Here is an 11082-nt window from a genome sequence, read left to right on the forward strand (position 1 = left end):
ATGGTTCCTGTGTTAGGCTGGTAAATCTTAGAGATGTATTTTCCATGCATTTTAATGTCTGAGCTACAGTGACTAATTCAGCCCATACTGACTATGAAAACTTGAGAACCTGTTCTGCCGAGGTCCCCTGCACCTTGACTCTGTTAGACATCTGCTGGTAAAAGAACTTCTAGTTTGGACGATGTATTTTTGTTGCTGTATTTCAACTTCCATTTCAACTTCACAGTACCTCCCAAACCTGGCTGGTGAAAAAGAGGCAGGTTTTTGCCATTACTCAGCATTCCTGTGGTATTTGCTCAGAAACCGTTTCAAAACTTTTTAACAGTTTAACAAAAAAAATGAATAAAATAATGTGCTATCAACAAATTTTAATTTGCAGCCAGTATCTTGTTATAAATGCAAAAAGTAAGCCTCATACAAATGGGCAAAATTGGTTGTTGTAAGTTATAAGTTTATATCAAAATACTCGATACTGTTACTGTGATATTTATCTCCTGCATGCTTAAAATATTAAGTTAAATACTGCAAACCCTGCTTGTCTCAGATTTACAGCATTAGATCACGAATTCTCCCACAAACATAAAAAAGAGATTAAACCTGCGTTTACTAGTGGTTTACACATTTGCCTAATAAATTAAAGATAGCTGGTTTGATTCTGGTAGGACACACAAATCCCTTGAGGGTTGCAAAAAGCAGGGCATCTTACATAAAAAACAAGCATAAGGATTGACCTGATCATAGCTTATGGAACTCAAACCTAATGCCTTCGAAAGCTTTTCAATCAAAGGTGATGTCTTGAGATTTCATCACCCAACAGTGATGAATCTGTTATTGTGTGTGTGTGTGTGTGTGTGTGTGTGTGTGTGTGAGAATATTCATCTGTAAAGAACAGAGCTCTTACTCAAATTGTTAAATTGTCTCAGAGGCTGATTGGTGACCCACAGTTGAACCCAGATATCTGTAGATATGGCCTAGACTGTTACAGCGGTTAGCTAGGTACTGGTGTTACTTAACCAGTTTGCATAGTGAGTTTCTCTTCCTCTTGTAGAAAGGCTTCTAATGCCAAAGCGTAGAACAACAAAAAACAGCTTTATTCCAGCAGCTACCACTCAGAAGTCACAATTTTGCAATCCTACATGATGCTGCATAAGTTCTATTATAATTTATCTTTCTCAGTGTGTTGTATTTAGCTTATCTTTTGTCTGCTTGTTCAGAATATCTGTATGTGAGGACCCTTAATGCAGACCAAATCTACGTAGAGGTGAGCCTGAACCTGAAAAAACAAGTTCTAAATGATATAAAACACAGAAAGCTATCGACCCATTGTATTACAGTAGCTAGAACTTACAAAACTTTTAATATTTGGCCAAATAAATTACTTAGATATTTAATTTTTAAATTAAAACAAAAAGGCTGCCAAGTGATAGGTTTTCGAACAACGTATTAATCACTAGAAGGTCAGATGAGGTGTGTCTGTGAAAGTGGCCCTTTAAACAGAACGGGGCAGGTGAAGAAGAAGTTGAATGAGGACGGGAGACAAAGAAAATGTTTCTGTAAGGTTTACTGAGTCGAGAAAGACTGCTGCACACAGAGCTGAAATAAATAAATGAAATAATTTTATCATAATAATTATAGTAACCATCATAGTAAGATTGCTTATTTAGGGTTTCTGTCTTCTTTTATATATATAATATATATATAGAACTTTCAATAAATTGTTCCCTTTAATATTTTTTTCTCCTGTGTTTATGCATGAGACTTTGGTTTGTTCCACTGAATGTCCTGGTAGCAGCACTCTGTATCCACGGTATCGCACAGGAGCATCATCCCCTGGGTCGTTTCCATAGCGATGCTAAAAGAAAAGGCACCCTCCCCGGCGGGCTCGGCCCCGGCACTCATCATCCTCTGTGCCTAAAGGCTGAGGATGTCATGTCCTGTTGGGGGGGAGGATTCATGAAGAAGGTTGTCTTCCAGTTGTCTTTGGTCAGGTTGTTAGTTTGGTTTTGCTGTGATTTTGCTGGCTGTTTTTGGTGCAGCTTGTTTGTTTTTTTTGTGTGTGTATTTTTATTCTTATACATTCCAGTTCCTAAAGCTTCAGTCCCTGCGGTGAGTTGTCACAGGTTCATGCAGGGACTACATGGTCCCTTTCCAGAGTCCCCCGTGATCCAGCTTCACTCATGGTTGTTGCACTCGCTCACTCTGACACACACACTCTAACATACATTTTCTCATTGACTTCTTGCAAACATGCAATTATTCAGTAAGCCACTCATTCGAACATTCCCTCATTCACCCTGCCATTCATCCAATAGCCTCACAGGATGGCACTAATTTAGCAGTGAGACAAATAAGTGCGACACATGTCAACAGTCCATTACTGGTCCATTTGATCTGAGCAGATCACTATATCCCTTTTGTCCATTCCACCATTTTCATGTCTTCTCCATCGTTCTTTCCCTTTATCTGCAGGCTAAGCACCCACTCTCTTGTTCAGTCAGTCTTTCTCACCCTTGTCCGTTTTGCATGGTCCAGTTGTAATCCCATACTTGACATTGTCCAGCTGGTACAGAACAGGAGACACAAAGGCCTTGTGGTTTTTGTGGTTGTGAACTAAAGGCCTTTGTAGACCCCAGGGACTCTGGCTGCCCTTCAGGTTCACTGTCAGTGTATCTAGAAAATGAAGGGAAGCACACCAGGTCCAAAGAGCTTCCAGCATTGGACCAATTATTGGTCTCGTTGGTCCAGTAAGGGGAACTTAAACTGAGAGGAATGATTATTAACTAGAGAGGCTGTAGTGGCAAATCAGGTGTAGAGCTAAACCCCATGAATGATTCATTAATATTCTGGTCAATGTTTTTCCCAACAAAGGGAAGTGTTCAGTCATGTGTGACAGAAGGAATGAAAGGGTTAGCTATTGGCAGGCTCAGGTCAAGGCTTTGGATGACAAGACAGTGGGTGCTAGAGTTAGCCACAACTAGCGGGGCCCAGTAGCGCGCACCCTCTTGCCCCGCTTGCTGACGGTGGTGAAGCGAAATGGAGTGGTGAGGTCAGGCTGCTCTCCCGGTGGGAAGCGTTTCATGAAGTGTACATCCTGCTGGTTGGGAAGCGTCTGCGGACCACGGCGAGGACGCCCTTTTTTAGTAAAGCCAACATACCAGCCCGTGTAGCGCGCTGACATTAGAGCTGTGTAGTGGTTTTCTAGGACCTTTTCCACAAAGACACAGTCTGCACTTCGATTACTGGCCTTCTGAGAGAGCAGAAAAACCACAGGTATACACACACACATACACACACACACACACACAGAGGGAGAGAGAGAGAAAAAAAGGCTGGTCAGAAAGAAGTAAGAAGATATTCTGGATTAACATGTGTCTAAAAGAAGAAGTCTCACCTTTCCTACCAGCTTCCCACGGCGGTTCATGCACAGGTAGAAATTGGTTTCTTTGCCACGGATTCTCACCTGGCTACCAAAGGTATCAGCCTCCACTACGAGCTGGGCTTGTGAAGGGACATACAAAGGGACATACAGACATTAGAGCCATAGGTAGTGTGGACACATTATGTACTTGTATATAGTCAAGATTTAAAGACTTTCACCCCACAAATAACAAGACAGAAAGTTAACGGCGTCCTAAATTTAGGGCTTGTTTAGTTTTGCATATCGGCCTAGCCAAGAACAACATTCAAACTGACACTGACAGACCTTTTCTTGAGCACCGTAGATTACTGACTGCTGTTAAATCTAAACCAGCCCTTTAAAGCAGATAAGGCATTCATACTGAATCACAGTTGTAGGATTCATAGTTGCTATTAAACACACTGATAAATCACAGACAGATGTAAATGTCTCTGGTTGGACAGATGGTTGTCAGATAAGCCTGGTCACACACATGGATGTGAGGCCGCTGACCAGAAATGGGCCTTGTAAAAAAGATAAGAGCCAAGACTAGATGGAGCACCATGAGCAGAGAGGAGCGGGAAAACACTCAGACTGAATGTCTGTGATATTGTTGTTTTAAGATGTGTGCATGTACGCTTCTGCCTCTGAGTGTGTGCAGGTGCATGTGTGTTTATCCTTCATCCTTCCAGGCAACAGCGCTTCACTAACTACACATCTTTACAGAGCGTTTGTGCCTATTTAAAAATAAAATCCCTAAAATGGTTCCTACATGACCTTAGTCAACAAAGGGGTCAAGAGAAATCAATACCTCCCTCCCTCTTGCCCCCTTCGCCTCTCTTCCCCCAACTCTCTTCTCATCTCCCTTCTGTTCTTTCACTTAATGTTTTAGACTTTCGTGCACTTGCTTTATATCTTCGCTCTCTGCACTTGGTTCCCATGTCTAATGCCTTGTTGCCACAGTTGGTCGGATTTAGGTGGATTTGCTGTCTTTCAGGTAGTATTTGTCCAAAAAAGAAATCCTCCCTATCTCTTGCATCTGGAGTCTAGTTCCTAGCTTGACGTGGTGTGTTTGTGACCTGGCACCCTTATCAATGCAAAGGATGTGCTGCTGAGCCACATGCAGAAATGTGAACTCCACTTTTATGGCTTGGCTTTCTTCTTCCCATTGATTCAGGGGGGTTAAGAATGGGTTAGCCATCATTACAGACAGAGGAGGAAGTGGGGGATGGACAGGGACAGTGTTAGAGGATGGATGGGAGAAGGGGGGTGGGTGGGGGGGTTCCTGCTGTTTTAAATCCAGAGGAGATAACAGTGAGGATGCAAAATCAATGGAGGGATCGATGAAGGAGATGAGTTTCTAACACTCAGCCAGTCACTCTACCTGGCAGGCTTCTCCATCTAACTCACACTTTATTTCACACACCAACTTCTCTCTCTCTCTTTCATTCTCTCTCTCTTTCATTCTCTCTCTCTTTCATTCTCTCTCTCTCTAACTTTCTTTTCCTCTCTAGTGAATCATTGAGTCAGCAGCCAGTCGATGAGGTCTTTGTACTCCCAAGACAAGCTCCACTGCCCCTCTGCCAAAGCCTGGGGAGATGTGTGTGTGCTTTTGTGAGTGTGGCTGCACAGTTGCATTCTGTCTCCATTCATGCATGCACTTGGTCAACCTTTAAGTCTTTGTACTTGCAGCTGTTAGATAGTGTGAGTGTGCACTTTGGTGCGAGTAAGCATCTTTCTCAGCGTGCATACACACATAACATTTAAACTTGTCCACTTTGCACCGTACCCACATGTTTGTGTGTGTGTATTACCATATTTGTCTCCATCTTCACCCCGGGCACTGATTTTGCGTCCCAGCACCTGGACGTGCTTGCCGCTGGTTCGGCTGTAGAGCTGGTATACTCTGTGGTGTCGCCGACTCATAGTGTCTCGCACCTGTGTCTGGTTCTCCACATGCACACTGAAGTTGACTCCATCCATACCAAGTACCTGCTGGAACACCCACACCCACCCATGAGTAAAGATCAATATACAACTTCATGCCGCACAATCACTCTTTGTCATGCCTGCTGTTTCTCACCTGTAATGGATTGCACATCACCAGCAACATCTGGATACATCTGAAATAATATAAAACAGATGAGCTTAGAAGAATGTAAGCAACACTGAATGCTGGAAGAGTTAAGCATGACACCATCATTTCCATCTCTTTCTTCTCTGCCGTTCTTTCTGTTCAACATCTCATTTCCTTATTGGGTCATTACTCACAGTTCTGGGTGTGCTGCTGGCACAGCAACTTGACATAAAGACAGGCAGATGTCCAAGGATCAGCAGACAGACAACACCCAGAGCAGTGTTTATTGTAACGCTACCAGCCTTCTGCCCGAACCCAATTTCTGACCTGTCTATGACTTTTGCTACACCAAAATCTGGCCTGCAAATGACCTGATTGGAGCATAGCAAAAAATGGCAAACATGCCAAGACAGCTAGAACATGTTTTGGTTCGGACATCTAAGGGAGCGGGCTGGCATATTTGGCTGCTCTGCATATGTAGACAGCTGAGTTGGACTACAGGTGTACATTCTACTGTGATGTGGCTTTTAAGAGCTGTGGACTGTGGTTAAATTTAGAAATGAATAGACGAGAGCAAGAGCTACTGAAACACGTGGAAAGATAATTTATGAAGGAATTGACTGGTGGTGATGCAGCAGGCAGAAATAATAAATACCGCACACGTAAAAGTATACTTTTGCGTGTTATTTCTTATTTGTTATCGCTCTCTAGCTAAACATTTAAATAATGTTTAGATTTAAACACTTAGTTACAGTTACAATTATAATTTTTCTCACTTCATCACATTGCTTAATTGAAGCCTGGACCTTGACCTTGGATATATTGAATGTTATTTACAGCCTCAGTAAGGGAGTGATTGTGTTGCGCAAAGCCTACTTTGGCAGTTCTTGAACTGTTCTAAATTAGTGGCTGAAGACTTGATGAAGTTCAGAACCCAGTGTGTGGGCTGAAAAGCAATTCCACGAATTTTGTCTTTCCCCACCTCATCTTATGCTATCTCTCTGTGTGCCTCTTCTCTCTTTCTGCTCCACTCTTTTCCTCTCCTCCCTATCTCTCTTCAAACTTCATGGTTTCTCTGCGAACTCTACCTATTCCTATCCATGCCTGCCTCCTATCTTCCTTTATGTTTAGAGTTAGCGAGGCGACTCCTCCACACTGTCATGGGCATGCACACAGATGTGCAGATGTGTGCATGTGTGTGTACAGGAGAAGCAGGCAGCTGACAGCTGGGCTAAAGCAAAAGGAATACAATCTGCTGAGAGAGGAAGAGAGCAAGGAGATGAGAGAAGTGTACAACGACAGAGGAAGGGAGGAAGGTGAACTGAGAAAAGAGAAAGAGAGACAAAGTCAAAGAAGGCTGACAGAGAATAAAAGAGGTGGGAGATAAAATCAGAAAGAACAGGCAAATGCGCAGATGTGAGGTGGAGGAGACACGCTGGAAAAAAAAAACAACACAACACAAGGTTATGCATCTCAAAATTGAGAGACACGTTTAACCACAGTGTAGACTGATGTGAGAAGTAGAGAAAAAGATAAATAACAGGAAAGAGAAGAGGTGTTCGGTTCATGCCCATGGTAACACGCTACTGCCTCCTGTCACACACACATGTATAAACAAAACGTCATCACAACCCTTTTGTTTTCTTTCTCTTTTCCTTCTTTCTCAGCGTTGCCTTGCGTTGGCTTCTGAATCGTTCTAATAGATGCAGACATCCTGGGAAATGCAGTAGAGCATTGGCCCTCACATTTTGCCTGCGCAGGCGAAAAAACCTGAGCGCCTGTGCATTGTGAGGACTCTCAGCTGTTAAAACACCACGGCTGCACTGCTGCCGAGGACACTGTAGGAAAAGTGCCTCAGCACTGGATTCTCCCGCTCCCACAAAAACCACAGACACTCCATATTATGCCAGCCACAGAGAGAAAAAGAAGCAGAGAGGAAAGAGGGAGACAGGATCAGCCAGGAGTGGGGGAGGGATGAGAATAGGAGAGAGTAAAAGTTGGGGAGAGTAAAGACAGAAGGAGGTATGGAGAGAGGGAAAGCCCGGTACACCTTGGCCAGTGGCCAAAGCAAGCAATGATCTGACATCATAAATGTGCGTCCCAGCAGATCTACCATATGGAGTCTGTGGTTAGACGAGCAGGCCTCAGTATCGAGGACTGGGCACCGGTGTGGAGTGAGAGTGGTCGACCTGGTGGGACTTAGCACAGAGCAGCGGTTTCAGCTGTGTGTAGCAGTGGTTAACGTGGTAGGCCAACGCTGGAGCAGTGGGCTTCAGCACAGTGCAAAGAGTTTCAGATGTTCTGCGGCAGGCCTTAAGAATACTGGTTCAGCGAGTGGGTGTGTGAGTGGTATTGGCAGTAACAGGGCTTACAGCGCAACATTTGTGAGAAAACCAGAGGGCCTAGACATTGTTCTGTGGCTTTAGCAGAAGAGCAGTAACAGGTTGTTGTGGCTAAAGGCCCTTGGTTTTTCTCACTGGCTGAAGAATTATGATGAAGTTGGTTAAACAGTATGTAGATGAATAAATGGAGCTGTTGTAAAAATGATAGGTGAGGCAGAGATGAGTGGAGAGATGATTGGCTCAGGGAGACCTAAACTAAAACCAGCAGACTAAACAGTGAGTCTGCTCATCTTCAGACACTGCCAGGGGCGTCATCATTCATCAGTTATTAATTCATACTTTTTTCTTTTTTCTTTTTTTTTTAACTGAGCAAGTATCTATGGAAAAAGCATTATAGGGAAGAAAGCAAGACAGATGTATGCAGTTAGATGGGTAGGTGGAGAGAGGGTGAGGGAGACACACAAAGAGAAGGAAAGTCAGGAAGACACCAGCAGCAGCAGGAGCACACACCCTGTCCAGGTTGTGTGAGGAATGAGAAGTATCTGGAGATGACTGCCATCTGGGAGAACACCGCCGACACAAAGAAAGAAAAATAAACCCCTGGCTTTTAACAAGACACACCTCCAATGGGCAAACTCGAGCCCCTTGAGCCCATATCCTCCTCCCTTAGATTTCCTCTTGGCACTTTATCATTTTCCTATCACACTAGATAAAGCTTGTGTTATTTGACTTCTGAAATATTTTCAATAGGAAAAAACATTTTCTTGGAGATGAGAAATGGTCTTTTCTAAGCCAGCCTGGCCATCCCTGAAGTAAATGCAGATGGTGATGGAGATGTTTATGGCAGGTTTTATGAGTTACACGGCCCTGACTCTGACCCAGTGACCCTGAACTGTCAGCCAATCAAAACAGGGCTCTATGGCATGTTTTCTATGGGGACTGATTAGGAATGATGTAATCGCTAGATTCTGCAACCTTTCTCTCCATCGTCTTCTCGCCTACCCAGAAACTAGTTTAAACAACTGAAACACAATAGAACCTGAGGAGTGAAGCAATAATATTTGATGATAAAGTGATAGAAGTGACTTACAAGACGGTCAGCGTGGAAAGAAGGGACCACATTGCTTCCCCCCTCCACTATGGAACTTGTCCCAGAGACAGTCTCCTCGCTCGGTTTGAGCCAGTCCGACAGAGTGGCTCAGAGTCTCCCTCTGTGTTTTGAAACCGGTGGACGTTGTGCAGAGTCAAAGAGTGAGCGGACACTCCTGTTGGCATCGGCGGCGTTGTGCCCCGGTTGCCCCGGCGTAAGTAAATGTGCGGGCACAGGCAAGTTGGGGTCTGAAGCTGGGTGAACTGTGCCACTGTGACCGCCGGGCAACCTCTAACAGCTGTCCAGACCGGGGAAGGAACGGATGGGCGGAGGAGCAAAGAGTTAGAATTTTAAACGCTCGCTGCGCGTACCCGACAAGGAGAGGAACAGGTGAAAGCGCGCTCACGCCTTAAAGATAGCCAATTCCAGTCGACCCTGTTGACCCTCAGAGTGATGCTTGGCCGAGTGAACAGATGCGGCGCGTGCGTAATCTTTTGTGTAATCCAATGCGTAACGTTTAAGCGTAACAGCAGGCTCCCGGACACCAAAATGAGTTATGTGGTTGCTGGGATGAGACGGGTTGTTTGCCACGCCGCAGACGGGAGCAGGAGGCAGGTTTAGTCCCAGTAGAGCAGGGTCAGTTGCTGTTGGAGGTGGGGTACCTGGGCGTGCTGGTGGACGAAACTGCGACCTGGAGAAGGTTGCTCTGCGGGCCCAGGGTAATGCAAGGCGGGCACGGTCATGTCTGCGTCCCCACGCTGACTCAACTGGTCTGTGGCTCAGGTGACACCGACCAACAGCGTATGACAAAGTGGGTGATAAGGTCCCGGAGCGGTCCAGCTCAGAGGGGTATATGGAGAGTGCTGAATGAGAATCGGAGGGGGAAATAAAGGGGAAAGAAAGATGAGGAAGGGAGGGGTGGCTGGAGATGATGGGAACAGCTGTGACTGGGTGGCGGACTCAGCCACCCGCGACACGGCGAGGAAATGACAGCCGCACTTTGCACCTGATTTTCCGGACTTCCCCGCTTTCCTCAGCCGCTGGTTACCGCCTGGCTGCAGTAGTCCTCCCTGCGCCCTCTCGACACAATACCTGCCAAAACACAGCACGATGACATCACCTCCAAAATGTTTGAAGGGGGAAAATGCAATCCGATCTTTTTATTTATTTATTTTTTTCAAACGCAGAAAGTTTAAGCAGTTTCTCTGAAGGGGGGAAAACACCAAAGTCTCTTCGTTCCGAGAAAAAACAACTCCGCGGTGGAAGAGGAACGGAGTCGAGTTCACCAGTTTGAGAAGGACTAAAAGTTAACGCGAGCTAGCAGGAAACATGTTTACGCAAAATCTCACTGACAGATCGACTCCCAGTGCAAACCCTGCACACCTCCTCTTTCCCATATATCTGTTTCTGTTTCCCTGTTTCATTCAGGCACCAGAGGAGGAAACGAAGGAGGGAACGCAAAAAGAATCCAGCCGTGCGCTTTTATCCACTTCACTGGTATTATGTAGATTCTTCTCCCTTTCAAAAAATTCCAAGGTTTCTTTTCTTAAAAAAAAGAGAAGCTCTTCTTGAGGGGGGCTGCACAGGAGAGGCGCGTCGGCAGGCACAGACCTCACTCCAAGAAAAACCAGAACAAGATTTTAACAGACGCGGATCAATCCTCCCTCCCTCCCACCCCTCTCGCTCTCTCTCTCTGCCTCTCTCTCTCTTTCTTGCTCTCCTTCACACACACACACACACACACACACACACACACACACACACACACACACACACACACACACACACACACACACACACACACACACACACACACACTTACTTATTGGATCAAAATGGGATTAGTTGGTCGCTCTGCCCTGCCGACCAAAACTTACACTACACAAATATCCATTTTAACAAGTGCTCCGTTCCATGTGAAAACATCTGGTAATGAGGTGAGATAATTTCAGTTGTTTACAATACAAACCGTTTTGTTTCAATGATTTTATCGAATCGGGCACTTTTCCTCTGTACTTTGTCTGTCCAGTTACAGCTAATATTTGTTTGTGGCAATTCTTGAATCAAGCTAAATCAAGCTTAACTCTGTAACTTCTGTTAACTCTGTAACTTCTGTTAACTCTGTAACTTCTGTCGGTGCTGTGCTTTTTTGGAAATCGAATTTCCCAGAGGAACC

At 44.9% G+C, this 11082-nt stretch overlaps 1 protein-coding gene across 3 annotated transcripts; it reads right to left on the bottom strand.

Annotated features, from left to right (window-relative positions):
- Positions 1-1133: 1133 nt before the first annotated feature.
- On the bottom strand, positions 1134-10531 carry fgf18a (fibroblast growth factor 18a). 3 transcript variants are annotated; one of them, XM_085424537.1, is made up of 6 exons: positions 9913-10531; positions 8907-9769; positions 5481-5520; positions 5212-5392; positions 3392-3498; positions 1136-3247 (listed from the first exon to the last, which is right to left on the bottom strand). In XM_085424537.1, the coding sequence occupies exons 2-6, from the start codon at positions 8936-8938 to the stop codon at positions 2975-2977; spliced, it is 633 nt and encodes a 210-aa protein (XP_085280663.1). In that variant the 5' UTR covers positions 8939-9769; positions 9913-10531; the 3' UTR covers positions 1136-2974. The 3 variants fall into 3 exon arrangements, with proteins under 3 accessions (XP_085280682.1, XP_085280673.1, XP_085280663.1); XM_085424556.1 differs by having other exon boundaries at positions 1134-3244; positions 8907-10531; XM_085424547.1 differs by having other exon boundaries at positions 1135-3247; positions 5212-5389; positions 8907-10531.
- Between the last annotated feature and the right edge of the window lie 551 nt (positions 10532-11082).

This window comes from Rhamphochromis longiceps, linkage group LG2 (assembly GCF_057381845.1).
Source record: "Rhamphochromis longiceps isolate RC_006_pf linkage group LG2, R_longiceps_female_GT1.1, whole genome shotgun sequence".
NCBI lineage: Eukaryota > Metazoa > Chordata > Actinopteri > Cichliformes > Cichlidae > Rhamphochromis > Rhamphochromis longiceps.

Bases quoted from the DNA above. Each gene is read 5' to 3' on its own strand.
- fgf18a (XM_085424537.1), bottom strand. From the start codon at position 8,938: ATGTGGTCCCTTCTTTCCACGCTGACCGTCTT. The intron at 5,393-5,480 runs GTGAGAAACAGC...TGGGTGTTCCAG, and splicing joins TGATGTGCAATCCATTACAG to CAGGTACTTGGTATGGATGG. The intron at 3,248-3,391 runs GTGAGACTTCTT...CTGCTCTCTCAG, and splicing joins GTGGGAAGCTGGTAGGAAAG to AAGGCCAGTAATCGAAGTGC.